The sequence below is a fragment of the Rhipicephalus microplus genome, unplaced genomic scaffold (genome assembly GCF_043290135.1).
Source record: "Rhipicephalus microplus isolate Deutch F79 unplaced genomic scaffold, USDA_Rmic scaffold_13, whole genome shotgun sequence".
Lineage (NCBI taxonomy): Eukaryota > Metazoa > Arthropoda > Arachnida > Ixodida > Ixodidae > Rhipicephalus > Rhipicephalus microplus.
In genome coordinates, this window is record NW_027464586.1 from 21,127,457 (window position 1) to 21,150,661 (window position 23,205).

The 23,205-nt window shown below is 45.9% G+C and overlaps 1 protein-coding gene across 8 annotated transcripts in view; it reads right to left on the reverse strand.

The window, feature by feature from the left end:
* Nucleotides 1-23,205, reverse strand: part of LOC119162994 (p38b MAP kinase) — a 455,785-nt gene that overhangs the window by 128,059 nt on the left and 304,521 nt on the right. Inside the window, exon 13 of one of the 8 annotated variants that reach the window (XM_037414881.2) lies at nt 16,289-16,733. The exons of the other annotated variants lie outside the window; for them this stretch is intronic. Coding sequence (XP_037270778.1) covers nt 16,672-16,733 — 62 coding nt within the window. The 3' untranslated portion in view covers nt 16,289-16,671. Of the gene's footprint in view, nt 1-16,288; nt 16,734-23,205 lie in introns of those variants that run through there. 8 annotated transcript variants of the gene reach the window in all.

Here is a 23,205-nt window from a genome sequence, read left to right on the forward strand (position 1 = left end):
GAACTTGAAGGTACTGTATGCCTTTCGAGCTTCTTCGCCTATGGTAACTAGCAAAGTGGCTGCTTGAACATCCTCTGGCTGTGTGTTCAACTTCGTAGCAGTGTAAAACAGCAGAAACTCATTTTTCCAAGTTTTCCAGGCAATCCAAGGGTCCTGTGACGCCTCCATGCGCTACGGGGGTGGTAATAACACTGACGCCATTGATGCATCAGGTGGGTTTCGCTGCCACCATGTAGCGACGCCGTCAGTCGGGTGAACAACAACTTTATTGCAGTTGGGTTAGTGCTACATAAAAAGATGCGTGACGTAACATTTCACGTGATTAGGGGATTATATGATGGCTGCACGTCCAGCCGAGTTACAGGTACGAGTCAAATCAGCCGGGAAAGGGAGACACAAACCCAAGAGCTGGTGGGACGAGGAATATAAGAGAGAAATGGTAAGACGTCAGGAAGCCTCCACAAAACACAGGTATGCTAAACAACGGGGTGGCCCGGAAAATGATGTAAAAAAAATGGGATAGCTTTTTGAGTTGCAGAATCGAAGCATCCAATCTTATCAAAGAAGAAAAAAGGGGGCCATATAATCCGAACTAGCCTTCGCACTTGTAGCGTTAAAAAACACTGTATCTCGCTAGTTCACATCGTTTCGTGCGCTTTCACATTTTCATGATATCGCAGTTTCCCATTGTAGGAAGTAAACAGAAAGGATACAAAGGCAACTGCCAAGTTTTGAAAATATCTCAATTCTCTGACTAATAAAACAAGCATGGAACAGGGGTTTATAACTACAGTTCAAAGGTTTAAAAGTGGACGTGGCAATGAATTATATAAAAACAAGTATGACAGAAAATTTTAAATACCAAGAAGGCGCTGCATGCACTATACCCGATGAGGATTGACCAATTAGAGCAGTAGCTCCACTATGCCGAGAGTAGGAAAGGGTAGAGAAGAGGGTTCCTAATAGCACATCAACAGGCCCTGACGGCATCCCAATTATGTTAATAAAAACTAGGACCAAACTTTAAGCAAACATTGAGAGAGGCAGCGAGCAAATCAATAATGGATGGTGAAGCCTCCAATGGGTGGAAACTAAGCAGGATGAGCATGATCTATAAAGCAAAAAGGGACAAAGCTGATATAAACAACTACCATCCTATAACAGTGACATCAGTGGTGTACAACCTGGTGATGCACATAGTACAGACATGAGTGGAGAATGAGAGGATGCTGGGAGAGCTACAAGATGAGTTCCGTAAAAGAAAGAGGTTTAAGGACAATGTTTTTATTGATGCAGTGTATTGAGATAGCGGAAAAAGAACACAGGCCCCTGATGCTGGCATTCCTAGATATCAAGGGCGCTTACAATAGTGGGATTCAAGAAGACTTGTGGGGAATACTGGACACACTAGATGTGGAAGATGGAATAACTAATCTTTTAAAGGATATCCATAAAAGTAACAAGGTAGTTATAAAATGGGAGGAACAAGTATCTGAGCCTACAGAAAGACAACGTGTGCTTCCACCGGGATGTCCCTTGTCAACTTTGTTATTTAAGCTGTATTTAGAGAGACTAAAAGCCAAATTAGAGGGGAGTCGACTCAGCTTCAGCCTTTCTTTTGCAAAACAAAGAAAACTTGTTGAACAATCATTACCCGCATTGATGTATGCAGATTATATAGTATTTATAGCCGACAACAAGGAAGATCTGCTGCAATTCATAGACATCTGCAGTATTGAGGGAGGTAGGTTAAATTTGAAGTTCAGTAGGGAAAATTGGCAATCATGATTTTTAGTGATAATGAAGGCATTGAGCATAAGATACAGAAAGTCATTAAAAACAGTGGATAAATACAAATATTTGGCCGTATGCATAAATAACGAGGCTGAGTATCTATCTTAAGGAGTGTAGGAAGACGTGCGGCGTTTGGTTTCCTACATCATTTATTTATCCCTGCTCTGGCATGGACGCTGTCGTTCTTGCTGGCATCTTCTTCTCGTGCTGGCCGGAACATGCGGAGCAGCTGCGGCACAACTTCTTCGTCTTCTCCGAGACACCGACAGCTTGCCATAGGGCCCCCCCTCTAGCGAGGTAGCTCGTGCGTGAAGGAGCGAACCATATGAGCAGGTTGTAGGTTCTGCTACTGCGAAGTGCGTTCATCTGATTTTCACGGATGGCTTGTAGTCTTCGAGGACGGCCCCAGTGTCAAGGAAAGCCGGCATTATGCGGTCAATGGAGACACTGTCTTCGCGTCCATTAAGCAACAGAACGAAATGCTTCGAGCAACACTTGACGACCTTAAAGGGTCCGTCGTAAGAAGGTTGCAGTGGTGGTCTGATTGCGGCATGCCGTACGAAGACATGGGTGCAGTCGCGGAGAGCACGACTGACGAAACTTGGGCGTGAGTGTTGACGTGCAGGAATAGGCGACACATCTCTCATGGCATTCCTGAGGCAACTGGCATAATCAGCTACGTCCAATGGTGATACCGTTGATGTGTCGAAAAACTGCCCAGAAAGCCTTAGAGTAGTGCCAATATAAGCTCAGCAAGGAGCACGATGCGTCTGTAGGTATCATGCTGTGCAGGGCGAGGAGGACGAGTGGTAGTCGCTCCATCCAGGTTATCAATGATTGTGAGGCCATGAGCGAAGCTTTCAGTTGGCGGTGTTGGCGCTCACTCATGCCATTTGACATCGGGTGGTAGGCCGTCATCTTGGTGTAGTTGACACCAAGCATTCGGGACAAGGTGCGAAAGAGCGCAGAGTCAAATTGACAACCACGATCCGTTGTGATGGTCTTCAGAACTCAGCAGCGGCTTATCCACACAGTGATGAGTTCGCGGGCGACTGACTCTGCCATGATGTCGGTGAGCAGTAGTGCCTCAAGCCACCACGTGAACCAGTCTATGCAAGCTAGCATATACCAGCTGTTCTGCGATGGGGGCAAAGGGCCTACGAGATCCTGGTGCACGTGACTGAACCACGAGTCAGGAGGCGTGAAGGTACCTAGTGGGCATACCGTGTTGTGCTGGACATTGTTTAGCTGGCACTTAGGACAAGCACGTGTCCAGCGGCGAATGCCAATGCTCATTCGAGGCCATATATATAGCCCTGTCATGAGGTGCTGAGTCGCACATATACCGGGGTGCGACAAAGACTGCAAGGCGTCGAAGACTCTGCGGCGAAATGGTGCTGGATTATAAGGGTGAGGACAACCGGTAGACGTGTCACAAACGAGGGGAACCGCGCAGCCTGGAATTTAGATATCTTCGAGCTTGAGGAAGTTCTCTTGAAGTCGCAACATCTGAAGCTCGCTGTCGTCCTGTTGTGCAGTAGCCATGGCTGCAAAATCGAATTGTGGGCGCTCGTCCATAGTTGTGTTGATTTCTATTCGGGAAAACGCGTCAGCAACGAGTTGTCTTTGCCACTTATGTGCTGGATATCACTTGTGAACTCGATATGTAGGCAAGCTGCCGGATCTCACGTGGGGTGTGGGCAGAGTTGGTAGCGGTTGATTGACACGTAAGCGGCTTGTGGTCAGTGAGGATATGAAACTGCCGACCTTCTAGAAAGCGTCGAAAGTGCTTGACAACCAAATAGGCGGCAAGCAGTTAGTGACCGAACGTGCTATAACGATGCTCGGTCTGTGACAGCTTTCGTGTGAAGAAAGCGACCGGCTGCCAAACTCCATCGACCGACTGCTGCAAGACTGCTCTCATGGCGACATCCGAAGCATCCACTGTGAGTGACGTGATGGCGTCGCTCTTTGGATGTGCGAGGAGCGATGGGTTAGCCAGACCTTCCTTCATGAAACTGAAAGCTGTTTCTGCATCACCCGTCCAGAAGATGGAAGCGCTGGGCTTCGTTTGACTGCATAAAAGTGCTTGGAGTGGTTGCAAGATGGCAGCGCAATGAAGAATAAACTGCCGGTAATAGTTGGCAAGCCCGAGGAATTTACGTAGTTTCTTCATATTTGTTGGTCGTGGAAACTGCAATACAGCTTCAACACGTGCGGCCGGTAGAGAGATCCCACGCGGATCCACGTGATGGCCGAGAAATCCCAGTGAGGAAACGCCGAACTCGCTTTTTGGTCCATTGACGACTAGTCCGCATTTGTGGAGTCATGTGAAAACCTGACGCAGGTGAAGTTTGTGATCTTCTGCAGTGATTCGTGATCTTCTGAAGCAAAAGGTCAAACTACGAAGTACCTGGTCCACAAAGCATTTCGTTCTGCTGCTTAATAGACGCGAAGACAGCGTCTCCATTGACTGCATAAAGCCGGCTTTCCTCGACACTGACGCCGTCCTCAAAGACTTCAAGCCATCCGCGAAAACCAGACGAACCCACTTCGCAACAGCAGAACCTATAACCTGCTCATAGGGGTCACTCCTTCGTGCACTGGCTACTTCGCTAAAGAGGGGGCCTTATGGCAAACCATCAGCATCTCGAAGAAGACGAAGTTGTGCCGCAGCTGCTCCGTGTGTTCGAGCCAGCACGAGAGAAGGAGACACAAGCAAGCACAACTGCGTCTGTGGATGTCCATGCCTGAGCAGAGATAAACAAAATATGTGGAAAACCAAATGCCGCACGACTTTCTACAAACGTATCAAGCTAAGTTTTGGAAGAGCAGTGAAAGTGGGAAGAAGACAAGATGAGCAACTACAAGAAAATTTTTATTCAGAAAGGCGAATAGAAATAGCTACTAAACAAACTGAGAAAGTAATCACTGAGGATAATAAAACTGTGTGGACATACACAAATCTAATTAGACTGTTTGGTCTAGAGCTGGCTAAGGCACGTGAGAAGTCACCCCGGAAAAGAAGACACAAACCCAAAATTTGGTGGGATGAGGAAGTTAAGAGAGCCATTGCAAAACGTCAGGAAGCCTCTAGGGAACACAGACATGCTCAGCAGCGGGGTGAACCGACAGATGATGTCGAAAGAAAATGGGACATCTTTCCAAGCTGTTGAAAGTAAGCATCCCTTCTGATCAATGAAAAGATTAGAAGAAAGGGAGCTCAGTGGCTGGCAGAAGTGCATAAAAAGGATAGAAAGGCAGCTGCGAAATTTTGGAACCATCTAAACTCCCTAAGAAATGAAACAAGCCTACGATGATGATGATATATGTTGTTTAATGGCGCAAGGGCCACTGATGGCCAAAAAGCGCCAAGAAATGATATCGGATGAGGGCAATGGTTATGGTAAATGGCTGTAAAAGGGCCTAAAATTCTGCGCTCTAAAGATGCGTCAGACATATATTTATTAAAATCATGAAAGTGAAGTGAAGCATGCCTGGTGAGAATGAGTCTTTAGTTATCATGATATCATAAAATAGGAGCGTTATATTAGCACCGATTTCTCGCCAGCGCCCTTGGTCCCAAGGGCCGAAAGACAGGTGCTCTTTTGGATGTAGCATCCGCAGCAGCAGCCTCCTTTCGGAGGCCGTGCTACCGATCACTTGAGTAGATAACATGAAAAGTATTTACTTCTTTTAAGAATGCATTCAATGCATTATATTTAAAAAGAGGTTCGCGACCAATAAACATAGCTGGGTGAAGGGGTATGTGTTCCTTGTACGCTAGTGGAAAATGTTTTTTCCTGTAAGCCTCTAGCTCAGAGCATTCAAGGAGTATGTGAAGTACGGTAAGTGGACGGCCACATCTGTGACAGCTGGGTGGGTCACCACCGGACAAAAGATGTGTGTGCGTGCTGTGTGTGTGTCCTATTCTAAGCCGACAGAGTCTGACCTCTTTACGGCGTGTTTTCGACGTGGGTGGCCAGTTACAGAGGTATGGTTTAATCAAGTGTAACTTGTTATGAGTTTGTTGATCCCATAACTTCTGCCAGTAAGCCCCGTGCTTTTTCCGTATGTTTGGTTTTACGTAGGTCCATAATAGGGACAGCAACTGAAGAGTTGGCGGATCTTCCGTTAATTGACGTGGCGAGCTGGTCGGCCAACACATTTTCTTCGATCTCGCGATGTCCTGGCACCCAGCATACGACGATATGTTGCTTGGAAGTATAGGCCGCGCAGAGTATCGAATAGAGGGATATAATTATAGGGTTTCTGTGTTTTTTAAGATTTTTCAATGCTTTTACGACCCTCAGGGAGTCTGTGTATATAACTACCCTTGGCGTATTCAATTCTTTGATGTGTTTTACGAATAACGCATAAGCCTCGGCTGTAAAAATGCTTGTGCTGGTGGACAGAACGCCGGCATCCGAGAAGGATGGGCCGACCGCCGCATAGGACACGCCAGTATGGGACTTAGATGCATCAGTATAATATTCTGGACAGTCATATTTATGTTGCAGCTCTAAGAAATACGTCCGAATGTGTATGGGGAAGGCATGCTTTGTGATAGCTACGAAAGATGTGTCACAGTGTATAACCTTCCACTGCCATGGCGGGAGCCGCAGAGCGGGGGGGGCTGAGGTGGTATTCAAGCAGTGGGACATCTGTTTCTTCAGCTAGGTGTCTAACACGCAGCGAGAAAGGGCGTGCCATTGCGGGTCGATTGTAAAAAAGTTGAGAGCTGGACAGGTAGTTGATGGTGGAATATGCAGGTTGCTCACTGTTCGCATTTACTTTAAGGAAATATATGAAGGAAGAATATGTTCTCTGCAGATGGAGTGACCACTCGTCCGATTCTACATAAAGGCTTTCAACTAGGCTTGTTCTAAAGGCGCCTATGGACAGGCGGATGCCTTGATGATGAACAGGGTCCAACATTTTGAGAGCGCTTGGCGTGGCAGAGTGATAGACTATTGCCCCATACTCAAGACGTGAGCGTATAAGGCTTCTATACAGATTCATGAGGCACTTTCTGTCGCTGCCCCACGTTGTTCGTGACAGCACCTTTAGGATATTCATTGTTTTCAAGCATTTATTTTTAAGATGTTTTATGTGCGGTACAAAGGTTAACTTCGCATCTAAAATTATACCTAGGAACTTACGTTCTGTGCTAATGGGTAGACGCTCACCCTTAAGGACCAGTTCACGATCAGGGTGCAAGCCTCTTTTTCGTGAAAAAAGGACACAGGTGCTTTTCTGGGGGTTCAGTTTGAACCCGTTTTCATCAGCCCATTTGGATACCTTGTTAAGGGCGAGCTGAACCTGTCGCTCACAGATCCCAAGAGAACACGATTGAAAACCTATCTGCACATCGTCGACATATGTTGAATAAAAGATATTACGAGGGACGTACAGACGAAGAGAATTCATATTTATAATAAAGAGCGTACAGCTGAGCACCCCACCCTGTGGCACTCCGGTTTCCTGTACAAATGTTCAGGAAATAGTTTGCAAATAGTTTGCAGAGGCAGCTTGTTAACGCTATAGGTCTGTAACTTGATATAGTAGAGGGATCCTTTCCCTGCTTCAAAATTGGAATTATAACAGCCTCCTTCCAGGAGGAGGGGATCACACCTGAAAACCATATGTGATTATAAAGAGAGAGGAGGGTTTCTTTAGTTTCGGAGGGTAGTTCCTTCAGCATCGCGTACATTACGTTGTCAGAACCTGGGGTAGATGTATTACAGCAGCTGAGTGCTGTTCGCAGTTCTGCTAAGCAGAATGGTGCATTATATGCCTCCTTTCTTGCGAATTTTCTTTCTAACTTTTGTTTTTCTATTCGTGCTTTGTAATTCTGGAAGGATTCAGAGTAGTGTGAGGAGCTCGATATGTGTTCGAAATGTGTGCCAAGAAAGTTGGCTTGATCCTCCAAGCTTTCCCCGAGGCTATTTACTAGTGGAAGAGAATACGTTTGTTGGCCCTTAATTTTCTTTCCACACTTTTCCCTCATCTGTGTATGAGTTGATACTCGATATAAACTTTGTCCAGCTCTCTCGTCTAGCTTGTCGATGCGTTCTCCTTGCCTGCGATTTGACCCGCTTGAAATTTTCCAGGTTTTCTGCTGTAGGGGAATCGCGAAGCAACGCCCATGCTTTGTTCTGAGTGATCCGTGCTTTCCTGCATACGTCGTTCCACCATGGGACTCGCCATTTCGAAGACATGCCGCTCGTTTTGGCAATACATTTAGATGCGGCATCAAGTATAAAAGCTGTAAAATACGTGACAGCGTCATCTATGGTCAGGGCAGACAGCTCAGTCCATGTCATGTGTGTAAGAGTTCTATACCCTTCCCAATCAGCTGAGTCAATCTTCCATCGAGGAACCTGCGGGGGTAGTTGGTCTTTGTTCGGCGCACTTAGGATGATTGGGAAGTGGTCACTCCCATAAGGGTTTTTAAGAACGTCCCACTTAAAAACAGGTAAAAGGGACGGTGATGAAATGCTAAGATCTATGGAGGAGTAGGTGTTGTTTGCAATGCTAAAATACGTAGGCTCCTTTATATTTAAAAGACATAAACTAGAAGAGAAAAAGAGCTGCTCAATGAGACGTCCTAGCACATCACAGTGAGCATCGCCCCACAGGACATTGTGCGCATTAAAATCACCTAGAACCAGAAACGGCTCTGGGAGTTCATCTATTATTGATTCTAGCTGTCTGTGATTCTAGCTGTTGATGTGGTGGTATGTACACAGAACATATGGTAATGACTTTGTTAAAAAGTACAGCTCGAATGGCCATTGCCTCAAGGGCCGTTTGGAGCTTCAAATGCTGGCATGCTATACTACGATCAACTATAATGGCTAAATCACCAGATGGTACGACAGCATCCTCCCAGTCTTTTCGGAACATAATATATTGTCGTAGGAAGTCCTTGTGCTTAGGAGTTAAGTGCGTTTCCTGCACACATAGCACTTTCGCGTTAAACTTACTCAGAAGTTCTTGGACGTCATCTAAATTTCTAAGTATTCCCCTTACGTCCCACTGTATGATTTTGTCCATAGTGGAAAAAAAGAGAAAAAGTGCTGTGTGCAAAGAAGACGGAGATTAACTCATTTTACAGGGCCTTTGTCAGGCCCTGTAATCGGCGTTTTGTCCTTTTTTGGGCGGTCGAGAGAGGCTCGCCGCTCCTTCGGCGCTTCCTGCGCCGTTTGGCTTGAACTGGTGTCCATAGCCTCTTGCGAGGCACTGGACGCCCGCTCTAAAGAGCGATCTGTGCGTCGCTTAGACTTCGCCTCGATCGACGAAGTCTTTGTCCCCACCGAGCAGGGGGTTGATGAAGCCCCCTTGGCCTCGTGATTGCTCTGGCTGCTGCCAGAGCTGGTAGAGGTCACTGGTGTGGACAGGCTGAATGTGGGCAGGGCAGTGCTGGCTGCTCCCGCCATAGGGGCTTGTGGCATTGGCCTCGGCACGCTAGGCGCGGTCCGGGCAACTGCCAAGGGCCTTTGTGGTGCCGCCCCTCGTTGCACCACTTCGGCAAAAGGTGTTTTTAGTGCTAATGATAACGAGACCCGTTGTCTTGCTTCCCTGAATGTGATATTTTCCTTAACTTTTATAGTTATTATTTCTTTTTTCTCTTTTCGAGGCTGGGAACGCTCTGGAGTATGCGGGGTGACTACCTTCGCAGTTAGCACAGAGGACCTCGTCATGACTACATTTATCAGCACTGTGGCCGGTTGTGCCACACTTAGCACACATCAGCTGTCGTCGGCAGCTCTGGGATGCACGACCAAATCGCTGGCATTTGAAACAACGCCTCGGGTTCGGAATGAAGGGTCGGACATGGAGTTTTACAAAGCCAGTTTCGAGAGTCTCAGGTAAAGTGGTTGAGTTGAAGGTGAGTATCAAGTGCTTTGTTGCTATTTCATTGTTGTTACGTCTGATTTTGATGCGCTGGACATGTATTACACCTTGGTCCTTCCATCCATCAAAGAGCTATTCTTCACTCAGTGTCATCAAATCTTCGTCCGATACCACGCCCTTCACTGTATTCATGGTACGGTGTGCGCTCACAAAGACGGGGATGTTACCAAAGGCTACGAGGTGCGAGAGTTTATTGTACTGTTCCTTGTCTTTTAATTCGAGAAGCAGATCTCCACTTGCCATCTTCGTGGCCTTATAACCGGTTCTAATGGTCTCTCTCAAGCACTTGGCCACAAGGAAGGGTGAGATTGCTCTAGCTTTTGTAGACGATTGTTCGCAGTGGAGGACATGGTATTTTGGGAAAGTTTCTCTGTTTTTGGGCCAAAGTAGTAAAGTTGCGTCGGTGCGTACCCTTTTTGAAGCACAATCAGTTAAAGAGGGGGTCAAGGATCCCATGAGAAAATGTGTATTTTTCGGTAACGGCGCCTACCACCCACCACGGAGTCCAACGAGGGGACGTGGCAGAGCATGTGGGCATGTCTGCGCAACGCCAGCAGTACGCAGTTACTATAACCCAACATGGTTTACCCTAGTTTGGATAGCCACACAAGGTTAACCCTTGCCGCCAGGAAAAACAGAAGTAAATTGAAGAGAGGAGAAATCAGGAAAGATTGAAAGTAAGAGGGAAAGACGAAGATGAAGAGCGACAGAGACAGGAAAAGGCGACTGCCGGTTTCCCCTGGGTGGGTCAGCCCAGGGGTGCCGTCTACGTGAAGCCGGGGCCAAAGAGGTGTGTTGCCTCTTCCGGAGGGCCTTAAAGGTCCAATCACCCAGCGTCGGCTCAACCTCCAGGATTCCCTTTTCCCCGGACACGGCTCAGCCACGTACGGCTAGGCGTGGGAGGGAGCCAAAACTCCCCCGTTAGCTTGGGTCCGTGGTGTCGCTACACACCAAACGCCTACTTACGCAGGCGCCCCTGCGGGGGAGACAGGCCTACAGCAGAGGTTTATAACTAGAGCTCAAGGAGCTTGGCTAGAAGGGGACGAGGCTATTGTATATATAAGAACGAGGGTAAACATATAAGAACGAGGGTGCGTTGCTGCTCGAAGTCCGGGTCATCATTTATTTATCCCTGCTCTGCCATGGACGTCCACAGACGCTCTCGTTCTTGCTGGCGTCTTCTTCTCGTGCTGGCTTGAACACGGGGAGCAGCTGCGGCACAACATCTTCATCTTATCTGAGTCGCTGACGGCTTGCCATAGGAGCACGAAAGATACATAATAAAAAAGGATACCAGGAATGCAGCTGTAATAAAAAATAGGGCACTGTGGAGCTGCAATAGGTATGATGTTGTGAGAGCGATTAGGAAAGGTGTCATGGTCCCGGGTTTGACGTTCGGTAATGCAGTCTTGTGCATGACATGAGAGGTTCGAGTAAGATTGGTAATTAAACGTGGCATAAATAGACTTGCTCTCGGAGCACACGAGAAAACCCGAAGTTTGAGGGTACAGGGCGACATGGGATCGACAATGTTGGAGTGCAGGGAACTAACAGCAAGATAAAATTTGAGAAGCGATTGAGAAAAATGGGAGAGGAGCATTGTGCTAGGAAAGTTTTCAGCTAGTTGCACATGAAGGGTGTTGATACTAAATGTAGAAAGTGAACTCGAAAATTGTCAAGCAAGTATTCAGACAAATAGAGAATACTAAGCCAAAAGAAAACATCGGTTAGAAAGAAGGTGAAGGAAACAGAGCGGGACATGTGGAAGATTGGAATGCTTGCAAAATCATAACTGGAGACCTACCCACCTTTCAAGCAGTCAATTGCAAAAGAAAAGATTAACGAAAATTCCTGGGGTATGCTTCTCTGTTGTTCGAGGCGAGAATGGGAGTATTGCAGACCAAGACGTACCGAGCCAAATATGAAGGCACAGACACGCTATGCAGTGCATGTGGAGACGAGAAAACGGCTGAACATTTGATAATGTTCTGTACACGGCTCCACTTCATAGTCCAAAATAATGGCGCGGAATTTCTTAAAGCAATGGGTTTAGGGACAGTGAAGGCAAAATAGACTTTAAAAGGGTAGAAGTAACCAAGAGTGGGGCAACTGATTGGTAGTTGCAATCAAGGCACGAGTGAAATTCAATCCTTCAACACACCGTCATAATACTTAACTAAATGGCTAGGTGGCGTGAGCCACCATTTGATCTAAAGGGCACAGCCGGATACATCCATCCATCCTGCAGAGACCACAGCAGGCAGCAGTGCGCACGGGATTCCAGCGTGTGCATGTTTTTTGTGTTTTTCCCCAGCGTATGAGTAAGAATTACTGCCAGAATCTTCTGGCTAAACTGAAGGAAAGTATTTTTTTTGTTACTGTACTTATTTTGGTCCCATTAAAAAAGAAAAGCATGGCAACTGCTGCACTTTTCTGATAGGTAAATGTAAAGAGGTGTCAATTCGTCTGTGGCAGTATTACTTTTTTTATTACAGTCTATTTTGGCACATTGCTAAATACCTCTATTTGAGAATTATAAAGATATTCTAGCATTCCTCCCTTCTGGCGACTTGTATAGGGGAAAACTGGCCTAATTCTTATGGTTGAATCGTTTTGCTCTCCTATCCTGACTCATATATTTACTGTTATGGATATATATGAGGTTGTCAACCGAAGCGCAGTTACACTATGAATGCCCTGTTCATGTGAATGAAATAAGGTACGTGAGAAGTAATTTTGCCGGAATATTGTAGAAGACTTCGATTAGCCTACCTACATTCACTCCGCACGTCTTTCACAGTGAAAGTGCCTGAGTAGTGATTGCCTCATTTTTTTGTTATCTGAATTTTGATTATGTTTTCATAGCACAAAGGCAGCATCAGTGTTGTGTTCACTTACTGTGCTCTCGACTGCATCTAAATCGAAGGGTCACACATGTCACATAATGGCGTATTTCTAATGAAAACTAAGTATTCGCCGAGCTAAGCTACTAAAGAAAGAAAAAGTTCAAATTGTCACTGCTATGTAACACCGCAGTGCTTCATACAATGTATAACAAAGTTTGAATGCGTGTTGCGTACTTCTTAAACAAGCAAAGTACCTCGATGTTTGTTGTTACATTTCCCAACGTATACATTGAACATCGTAAAGGCCACAGTGCAAATGACTGACCATAAGTGACAAAAGATTGCCTGTACCCAGCCCACGGTCGCCGCAGAACCAGCAACGTTCAGTCTAGACATAGCCTAGACGCATGGCGACCGCCTGCACCCTCCTCCCTGTATCCTGCTTCTGCGAGTGGACGGGAGAATTTTTGAAATGGCATAATGAAAAGCAGGGCTAGTTCCATGAAAGGAAAGAAAAAGAAACCCTTTCAATCGAGCGTAACCCATCAGCGTGGAGCACGGTACTCTTCTGACTTCACTTGTTGATTGAGCTGTCATTTTCTTCTTCGCCAGTGCCCTCCCTACTATACTACCCGTGAACTTCGAAGTATAGTATCGAGTACATGCGAATCTCTAGCAGAGGCATCGCAATTATAAGTGCTCTAACATGGGCGGTGTAAATCTCCGGCAAAAAAAGTTCCTTTGAAAATATATTTACGCGCAAGCATTGACTTTGCCTCTCGTACACTTTGGCCTGACATTCCCAAGTGAGCACGAAGTTATATAAAAGTGCAAAACCATTTTTTTTTTCTTGCCACATGCAAGCTTCGCCAACAGTGCAGCAGCCTTTTAAACAACATGAAAGAGCGCCGCAGTGCAGAGAAAAGAGTGGGCCAAGCCCACCTCTCGAAATACGCTCTGTTCATGCGATTGGGACGGCCAGACAGAAACCCATTGCGCACCCGCCATCTTGAGGACCATGGTCTAACTTAAGATGGCCGCACAGGCATGCGCCTCACGCTGTCGTCTGCCAGCTGCCAGAAAGAAATCGTTCAGACAGTCTCGAGCTGCCCGCAATCCGCCAAGCACCAAAAAACAAACATGCGTCCGAGCGATTCTGGGCCAGTGGGTGGAGCTTCCGGTAGGTCCCCAAGAAAAACGAATATGGCGCCAGAATCTGGGGCCGTCCAGAGCCATCCGGGACGTGTCAATCGATGAAGCTCAATGATGACACCCCTAAGACATCCCCGGCCAAACATAAATTTCCTGACAGAAAGCTTGATGCTTCTGTCTTCTCTCGTTTTTGCGGTTCTGGGCCCATTCTTTTCTGAATGCGCCAAATGCACTACAGCTTGCAAACTGTAACTTCTCTATTTATTTACCTATGATGCTTCGACAGCAAGGAATGCCTTGCTATGTAAGAATGGGGGACGGCAGGCTACCGCAAAAGTTTTGAAATATGTAATTAGTTTAAAAAATCGCAGCATATTCAAGGGGTAAATGATGATGATGAGTGGTGCGAAGCTCCGGAAGGAATCGTCGGTAAACCGTGAAACTATTCCGTGCAATTTGCCCCACAATTAAAGGTGAAATGCTCTCAGTGCACGCCAACAGCGAATGGGCTTTATTACACCGCGCCCCCTAGCGTATGTTTCCAAACCATTGCCTTCCACTGATTACACGTGCCATATGTGGCATCATTCCTATTAACGTCTCGCATCTTTGATCACCAACTACAAGAACCGCCCATCTAGTTTCATAACATCTCGCATCTTTTAATCAACTACAAGTACCGCCATTTAGTGAACACTCGAAGAGCTAAACTAGAGGTGGCTACCTACTATAACTACATACATCAGAGACGACCGATCCACGCCTTAAGGAGCTTCGCCCCTAAAGAAGACCGACACAAACAAACGAGCGATTCAGGTTCAGAAATGGCCACAGATTTTAAATAAGGCAAAATGAGAAAAAATGGTATTTTTCAATATTTTCCCTAACCCTGTCCCCTTCAAGGTTCACTGAAAGCAAATAACAATTTGTCAGAGTGAAAGCTCAATGTATAATGTCTAAAAAAACAATGTTATTAACAGGAGTGCCCTACTTATAGAGAAATTAAGGTAAATGCACGAGAACAGAAGTGCCACAAGTAGGTCATTTGGAAAATGATCCAACGATGTCAGAGTTATCGACTAAAATTAATCAATAGTAATCGGGCTAGCTACACTAAATAAATAACTTCCTGTGCATCAAGAGGCGTAATAAAGTGCTACTTGTTAGCTTCTGTTTGATTCATGGAAAAAAAAAAACACCGAATGTTACTAGGGGGATGACCCAAGTATTTTAAAAGTTCAATTTTCACTTGGTTAAACTGGACAGGACGTGCCATCTAAAGGGCCCAGTTGAACCAAGCACGCCTGCCATCTCAGAGGCCACGGAAGGAAATTCTTCAATGGCCATTGTTGCTGCCATGACTCTCACTACTTTGCTTTGTGGCTACTAGTGTTGACGGTTGCGCAGTAAAGCCAGGCAACGTTGTACACGGCAACAGTGACGTGACAGTTCCCACTTTGAGACTGGTAATTTGAAGTGTGCTAAAGTGATGTGAAACTCTAAAACGCGACTTCATTTCAAAATAAGCACTTCCTTCACACAAAAGTAGCACTGTGAGGTTTCTAAACTGGTAATATTTCAGAAATCAACATCTACTTAATATTTGCCTTTCGTGTTCCATAAGGTATCTTCGAAGACCAAATATTACGAATACCTTTGCGAAGTTGAGATCGATTCCCTTTTTGAACGTCTCGATGGCTAACTAGAAGATTGGTGTAAAAATATCTGCAAAATAAATATTTTCGCTTTTGGTGCGTGGTTCATATTTACTTACTTTTACTATTCTGAAAAAAGTACTACGTAATATCCATGGATGGGGATACACGCTGACATTGTTTAATTTTTTTTTTTTTTTCAGTTTTTTACCATGATTGCCCTCTGCTATCTGACGCCACAGCCCAAGCTTACCACCCCACTAAACTGAACGTTTGCGGCACGGTAATGCCATTTTTTAAACTCTCCACTGTGATGCTAACGCTAAACTGCACAGCTATTCAGACATAACGCGTACTGCGTAAAGCAAGACCAAGGAGGTAGCTTGGTGTCCAGAACTACAAGAAAGATTGTTTAAATGAACCTTCTGTATTTGTATAAGCCTCGGTAGGGGTACAACACACACATCTGATGCCTCTGAATTTGCACACAAGCTCCACGTGCCCAATAAGTATGCTGAAAGTAGCACTGAATCATCAGCTGTTTTCTTTCTGCGTCAAGTCGCACATACACACTACACCATGGTCTCTACACAACCAAGCAAAATAGTGTCAAGTGCAAGATACTTGTTCAGCAGAGCTGCATGTGACATGCAGTTTCTGTGTTGAGCACAACACTCATACACAGATCGAAGACAAAAAATAACAATAATTACTTCCTGAGAACCGTATGCACCTGAACAAGCAGTGACCGAAAGTTTGTGTGATTCAGTCAAACTCGAGGACACATTCACTTTTGTACAGCACATCGCATAGAAGTAACAGGAGTGTGGCCAATTATATGGCTGAGAGTTACCAGCAGCAAGTATGGCCCACCGTTTGGTGATTACTGGGTGAAGGAAGAGTAAGTGATTCAAAATAAACGGGTATTTCTGTGTTATTTTATTATGTGGAAGTCTGCGACAGTCGACAATTCACCAAGAAACTTTGTTAAACAAACTATAGTGTGTGACTAACACGCAACAATACGTCCGCACGGTGGTGCGACTTAACAGCATGGAAAAATTTTTCAGCAAGTAGCGACGCATTTGAGGATAAGAATATGCGTAAAAGGCACTTTTGAAACAACGCCCGTTGCTATGCTTTATTACTTAGCAGCACTGACAACCACTTTTGGACACATACGACACATGTGTATATGCAGAAAAGAACAAAGGCACTCGAAGTAAATTCGTGGTTCAGCAAAAAGCAGTGCACTGGGGATGCTCCCACAAAGCTCGAACTGCCCTCCTCCATTTGACAGCTTGTTAGACGTCAGAGTTGGCAGCAGGTCGGGGCACAAAGTTGGTGGTCTCCTCGTACACTAGCCCTGCAGTGACACAGGGCACATATCAAAGGTCATGCATCAAGCTACACAAGAATTTCACCAAACCATTACGATACTGCCTATCTGAGCACAACGAAGAAAGACCAAATGCTTTACAAGTTTTGGCTTTCCACAAGGTATCGACTGCGGCATAAATAATATTTTTGTGACAATGCCCACCACGCCAGTACTTGCAGATGAGCTAGCTAGCTACACGTGCAATTAATTATGTCGATGATGCATGTGGCTGATGAGCGCGAATAATTAGGGCTGACAACTTTGCAGTGGGTACGAACCACACACTCATGCAGAGAGAATTCTGTGATGACTGATTGCTATTTGACTCTCCTACCACGCTGGTTACATCCCTTAATACAATTCCTTCCCCGACATGACGCCTAAATAGGGTCCTTCTGCAGTAATTTTCAAGCACCAGTGTAGCTCTTTGGTAGATTATTCGACAGCCACGGAGTTCGAACCTTGTTTGTATTTTTTCACATTTTATTCTTTTCATGTCTCTCGGTTATGCCACCGAATGCGACGACAACACTCAACTCAGCATCGGGCGCCTAATAGCAGCGCTCTGAAACAAATTATGCAATGTGACATTCATTTCTTCATCATCATGTCTTAACATAGCGAGAAATATTATCCTAGAATGCTTTAAGTTCTTGAGCCTGCTAATTGCTTCCCTATCTGCGAGCAGCAGACAATAAAATTTGTCAAGAAGTGCCAGTACTCAAATCTTTATTACCACGGCAATCCTCTCGTGACAAGTGCTCCATCCGGTGTTCTTTCTGATGTTCCGCTCTATAGTATCGCTTTTGTCTTCATGAACTCACACTAACATGCCCAAATGACAGTTATCCTAATTGTGATACGACAGTTGCGATAAGACATCATGATAAGTTACAAAACAATAGGAAACGACCTTAAAATGTTTTTAGTTCCCGCTGGTGCACCAATAACTCTGAATTTCTAGTTTCCCACCCAATATTGAACAAGAAAAAAAGTGAAAGTACATACGAATATGTGATTGATTGAATTCAACTTCAATTCTGAGATTACTCTTCTTAAGAAGCAAGGTCAGAAAAGGCATGATTACGCACTTGTCACTCATAAAGAACGCCTGTGCTATACGAACTTCCCTTTCCAAGATTACCATCTGCCTTAGTTCTGGTGTACATCCATGACATTTGCAATATATGGCCAAGTGGACACACGTGCGGGAACAAACACCGTTAGTCTCTGCTCCCACGTTCTCGCAGCATTCTATTCAGCAACAGCCACAAGACAGGGCACTTTGTACTCCACACCTGTTATAACAGGACATGCATCTACTATTGTGCTTCACTGCACCAACTTTGGCCCCCGAAGCTAGAAAAACTTTGCACGTGTTTTTTCGCGACGCTCTGCAATGTGTGTTCAAGAAAGCACCAGCCTTGACCTGGTTTCGCACGGCTTCCAAGAGTGGCACATCTTTGACCATGCGTTGAATTTGCGAGATACCGTAGCAATATCACGATGACATCGTACTGAAGTAGCAAATTTTAGCTATATTGGTCTTGACTCGATTTCGGCATGACTTTTTTTTCCAATTGTTTGTGTTGGCGCAGCGCCAACCTTTTCTCCTTTCAGGTAACACGTAAAGCCTTAAAATGAAACTCTTCACTTGGAAAGTACTGCTATTAATTTCTTACAACTTTGTCAGATTTCTTGTAATAATAGATGCTTATATTGTCACAAAGGCCCAGGGACGCAGGCACAAAAGCAGGGCGTTTACTTTCCTGACCAAAGGCCAAAAGCACGAACACCAGAGCACGCGCCCACAGAACTACATCGTTATCCTCCTCAGAGATTGGTCACTATAGTTGCCAGCCTACCTTGCGTCGATTCCCCCCTTTCAAGAGCGACCGTCCCGGTCGATTGACTAAGATGCTAGAAATGGCCATAAAAAAGGATGGTCACGTCAATGAAAAAAAAAAAAAACATAAGCCCACGCTGTTGTGGATAATAAAAAAGTTCGAAGTATTCATAACTCGCGGGCGCGGTACGGTTTCATCCATACTACATGAACTAGTTCTGGACATGGACGTCTTCGGTTTAAACTGGTATACGAGCTTCGAGGAACTACCTCGTAATTCACGTCACTGAGGCAGCGCACAACTTCATAAGAGCCAAAGTAGCGTCGCAATAGCTTCTCCGATAGCCCACAATGTCGAACTGGAGTCCACACCCATACATAGTCACCTGGTTGATAGTGGACGTTCCTTCAGCCTTGGTTGTAACGGCGAGTGTCGACATCTTGCTGCGTGTGAATGCGGTTCCGTGCAAGCTGGCGGGCTTCCTCGGCTTTCCCAACGAAGTCGTCAACGCCCTCATTTCCGCTGGTGTCCTGGTCTACGGGGAGCATAGTGTCTAACGGTGTTGTGACACGACGGCCATAAACAAGCTCGAATGATGTTAGGTATGTGGTCTCTTGCGCAGCGGTGTTATAAGCAAACGTGACGTACGGCAAAATTTTATCCCACGTTTTGTGCTCTACATCAACATACATAGATAGCATGTCGGTCATTGTTTTGTTTAACCGCTCGGTCAAGCCGTTCGTTTGGGGATGATAAGCTGTTGTTTTCCGGTGGTTAGTGTGCGTCAGCTTAGTAACTTGTCGCAATAACTCTGCCATAAATGCTGCTCCGGGATCGGTTATGAGAACAGCAGGTGCACCATGAAGCAAAACAATGTCGTGGTCCACTAGGCACAGCTTTCGTTTCTGCATAGCGAGTCAGATAGTCGGTTGCAACGATAATCCACTTATTTTCTGAGGATGACGTAGGGAATGAACCAAGAAGATCCATTCCCACTCGCTGAAACGGTGCTCGAGGTGGATCTAAAGGTTGGAGGAAGCCGGCGGGCTTTGCGGGTGGAACTTTATGCCTCTGACAGTCACGGCAGATGCGGACATACCGCTGAACGGACGAATACAGCTGTGGCCAGTAGTACCTTTGTCGGATGCGCGCTAATGTCCTAGCAAAGCCTAAGTGACCGGCAGAAGGATCGTCATGGCACGCCTGCAAAACTTTTTCACGCAGTGCCATTGGAATGACGAGGAGAAAAGTTTCCTGGCTGCTCTCAAGATTTCTCTTGTAGAGAACATTGTTCCGCAGGCAATACGATATCAATCCACGTGAGAGCCGGCGTGGGACGATAACGTCTTCTCCTTGAAGATGCTGGATGACAGGTAGTAGCTCAGTGTCCTCACGTTGAAGCTCAGCCATCCGGACCACATCGACGATGCCAAGAAACGGTAAATCGTGTTCAGTGTCAGATGACGTCGGGGAAATGGGAGCACGAGACAGGCAGTCAGCATCTGTATGCTTATGTACTGATCGGTAGACCACCGTTATGTCGTACTCTTGAAGGCGGAGGCTCTTGTGGGCGAGGAGGCCTGATGGATCCCGTAGATTGCCAAGCCAGCAGAGCGAATGGTGGTCACTGGCAGCTCGAAATGGCCGGCCGTATAGGTAGGGTCGAAACTTGCTAATGGCCCAAACGACTGCTAGGCACTCTTTTTCGGTGGTAGAGTAGTTAGCCTCTGCTTTTGTGAGACTGCGGCTCGCGTAAGCGATCACACGCTCTGCGCCGTCCTGGCATTGAACAAGAATGGCTCCGATTCCTACGTTGCTGGCGTCCGTGTGAATCTCAGTGTCGGCAGTATCGTCTAATTGTGCCAACACTGGAGCTGTCTGCAGTTGATTGCGTAGCTCTACGAATGCTTGTTGTTGTTCTTCCGTCCATACGAAGGTTACATTTGGTCGTGTCAGCCTTGTAAGAGGCTCCGCAATTTTTGAAAATCCTTCGACAAAACGGCGGTAGTAGCCACAGAGTCCGAGGAATCGCTGAAGAGCCTTCTTGTCTCCAGGACAAGGGAAATCGGCAACGGCAGCCAACTTCTTCGGATCTCGTCGAATACCCCCAGGGCTCACCACGTGGCCGAGAACCGTGAGTTCCTGATAGTCAAAGTAGCACTTTTTGGGCTTGATAGTAAGGTTTGCTCTCCTTATTGCAGTGAGGACACCTTTTAGCCTTGAAAGATGTTCCTCAAACGTGCTTGAAAACACAACGACGTCATCCAAGTATACAAGACACGTCTGCCACTTTAGTCCAGCTAGTACAGTGTCCATCATGCGTTGAAATGTGGCGGGAGCGGAAGAGAGACCGAAAGGCAGAGCTTTAAATTCATAGAGCCCGTCGGGAGTCACGAATGCGGTTTTTTCGCGGTCGCCCTCGTCAACTTCAATTTGCCAGTACCCTGACTTGAGATCTAATGATGTAAAGAACTGGGCATGGCGTAGACGGTCTAAGGCATCATCAATCCGTGGCAGGGGGTAAACGTCGCGTTTTGTTACTTTCAATTTTTCTGGTTTTATTTGTCTTAGTTTTAAACTTTTACCACGAACCTTGAATTGATTGAGCCATCTGATTTGTAGCTTCAGTGCTCTTTTTTTCAAATGCTCCATGAAGCATGATATAGTACATGGTCAAGGATTCATATATTCCAAGTAAATAATTTGTTATAGAGCAATATTTGCATTAATGAGTTTAAATTGCAGGGCACCGAGTTGCACAGTGACGTCACAATCCTGGAAGCGTGACAACGACGTGGTCCCACGAACCTGCGACTCACACCGCATCACGTCGTCCTCTTTTGCACGCATACACACGCCAGAGTAGCCAGGTGCCGCCGAGCAAACAAGCAAACAGTCATCCCAAAAAAAGCCCTAAAAAAAGCAGTGGTGTTTCTCTGAATAAGCCCCAAAATAAGCAGAAATTAAACAAATGTTCCTATTCTTGAAAATTGTGTGGTAGTATAGAAAAAAAATACTACAAATAAATCTGTAAGGTGTACTAACATTTATTTTGCATATGAGAATAGGTGCATGAATAAAGGCAAGTATTTTTCTAGCCATACACAGAGTCATTGTCACTGACATCTGGCAGATCAGACAAGACAATCCATGGCATGCACGTTGGCAGAACCATACATGTTATTTGTGTTGATAGTTCCATCATTTTTCCGGTTGGTTGAAAGTCTTGGCAACAAATTCCACGAAACTTTAGGCCACAGCCAACGTGGAGGATGTCGCTCAGCATTGCAGTTTTTTCTTATTTCCGAGGCGCGATTCCAGAAAGTTCATGTGTGAAAAAACACCCACGATATCAACGTTACTCAAAGGCATAGCCAACAACGACGGAGCGAATTCTGCTATGCTGATTCCTTGAAGTGACTTTCACCACTTGCATCTGCAAAATGCTGGACTTCTACTCAAAAAGAAGTAGTTATTTTTTGTCGCATCTTTCCAGGGAAGAAGGCAGACATACCTATATTGGGTGTTCAGTAGACCTATACAGTGCAGTCCACTTATAACGATATCGAGAAAACCTAAAAATATGATCGTTATAACCGGTGATCGTTATATCTGGACTGCCGCCAAAAAATCGTCGCCGGACGTACCTTTTGTAGCTCCAGGCTTCATTTCGCTATTTTCACCAATTAATAAATAGTGTAGATAGTAGGATGTCAAAAACAAGACTTTATTTCTTACTCCGAAGAACGCATCACGGGTTCGCTGAGGAAGAGAGACTGACCGACGGCGGGGTGGGAGCAGTGGGAGGAAGAAAGCACAGCCAGAGGTACACAGCTGGAATGCCAACGAGGCCCCGCCCCGATGCCGCCGCGCCGCTTTGCTTTTCGCTTTTTTTTTATTTTCTCTCTCTTTCCCGCTTTCGTTCGCTTGCCGGCTTGCCGTTGTAGAAGGCCGGGAGCCGCGGAGCGCGGCGCTTTGCTTTTCGCATTTTTTTTTAAAATTCTCTCAGCCTCTCCGTGGTCGACGCGCGGCGAGGCGCAAAACGTGACACAGCTCGCGCCTTCTGTAGCGCGTCGCGCCAACTCGCGATGCTCTCCTCGGCTTTTTGAACGGCCGGGACGCGCTGCCGGCGCTGTGCTGCAGTGGCGGCAGATACGTACTCGCCTACGCTAACTTTTCGTCTTGTCTCGGCATAGTTCGTTTCAGAGGAACTTATCAATCTAAATGTTACGATTATTCTGAATGAAACATGCCGTCCACGGCAAACTTTTTATCGTTGTATCCGATATGCGGTGGATAACATATCGTTATATATGTTTTTTTTCCCCATAGCCCCAATGCATAAAATGAGACTGTTAAGTTGACCCATCGTTATAACCGATATATCGTTATATGTGGTATCGCTATAAGTGGACTGCACTGTATCTCCCTTAAACAGTTTGAGGAAAGGCACATCCTGAAGTGGCAGTTTTGTTTGGCTCAGTGTGAATTCAGACGAGAACAATCTCACAGAACTCCAAAGCTGAATATTATGAGGAAGCCTAAGCTGCACTTGCTTTGCACCTTCAAAAATAAAAACCTGGCATCTGAGCTCGACGTCTTTTTCCTGC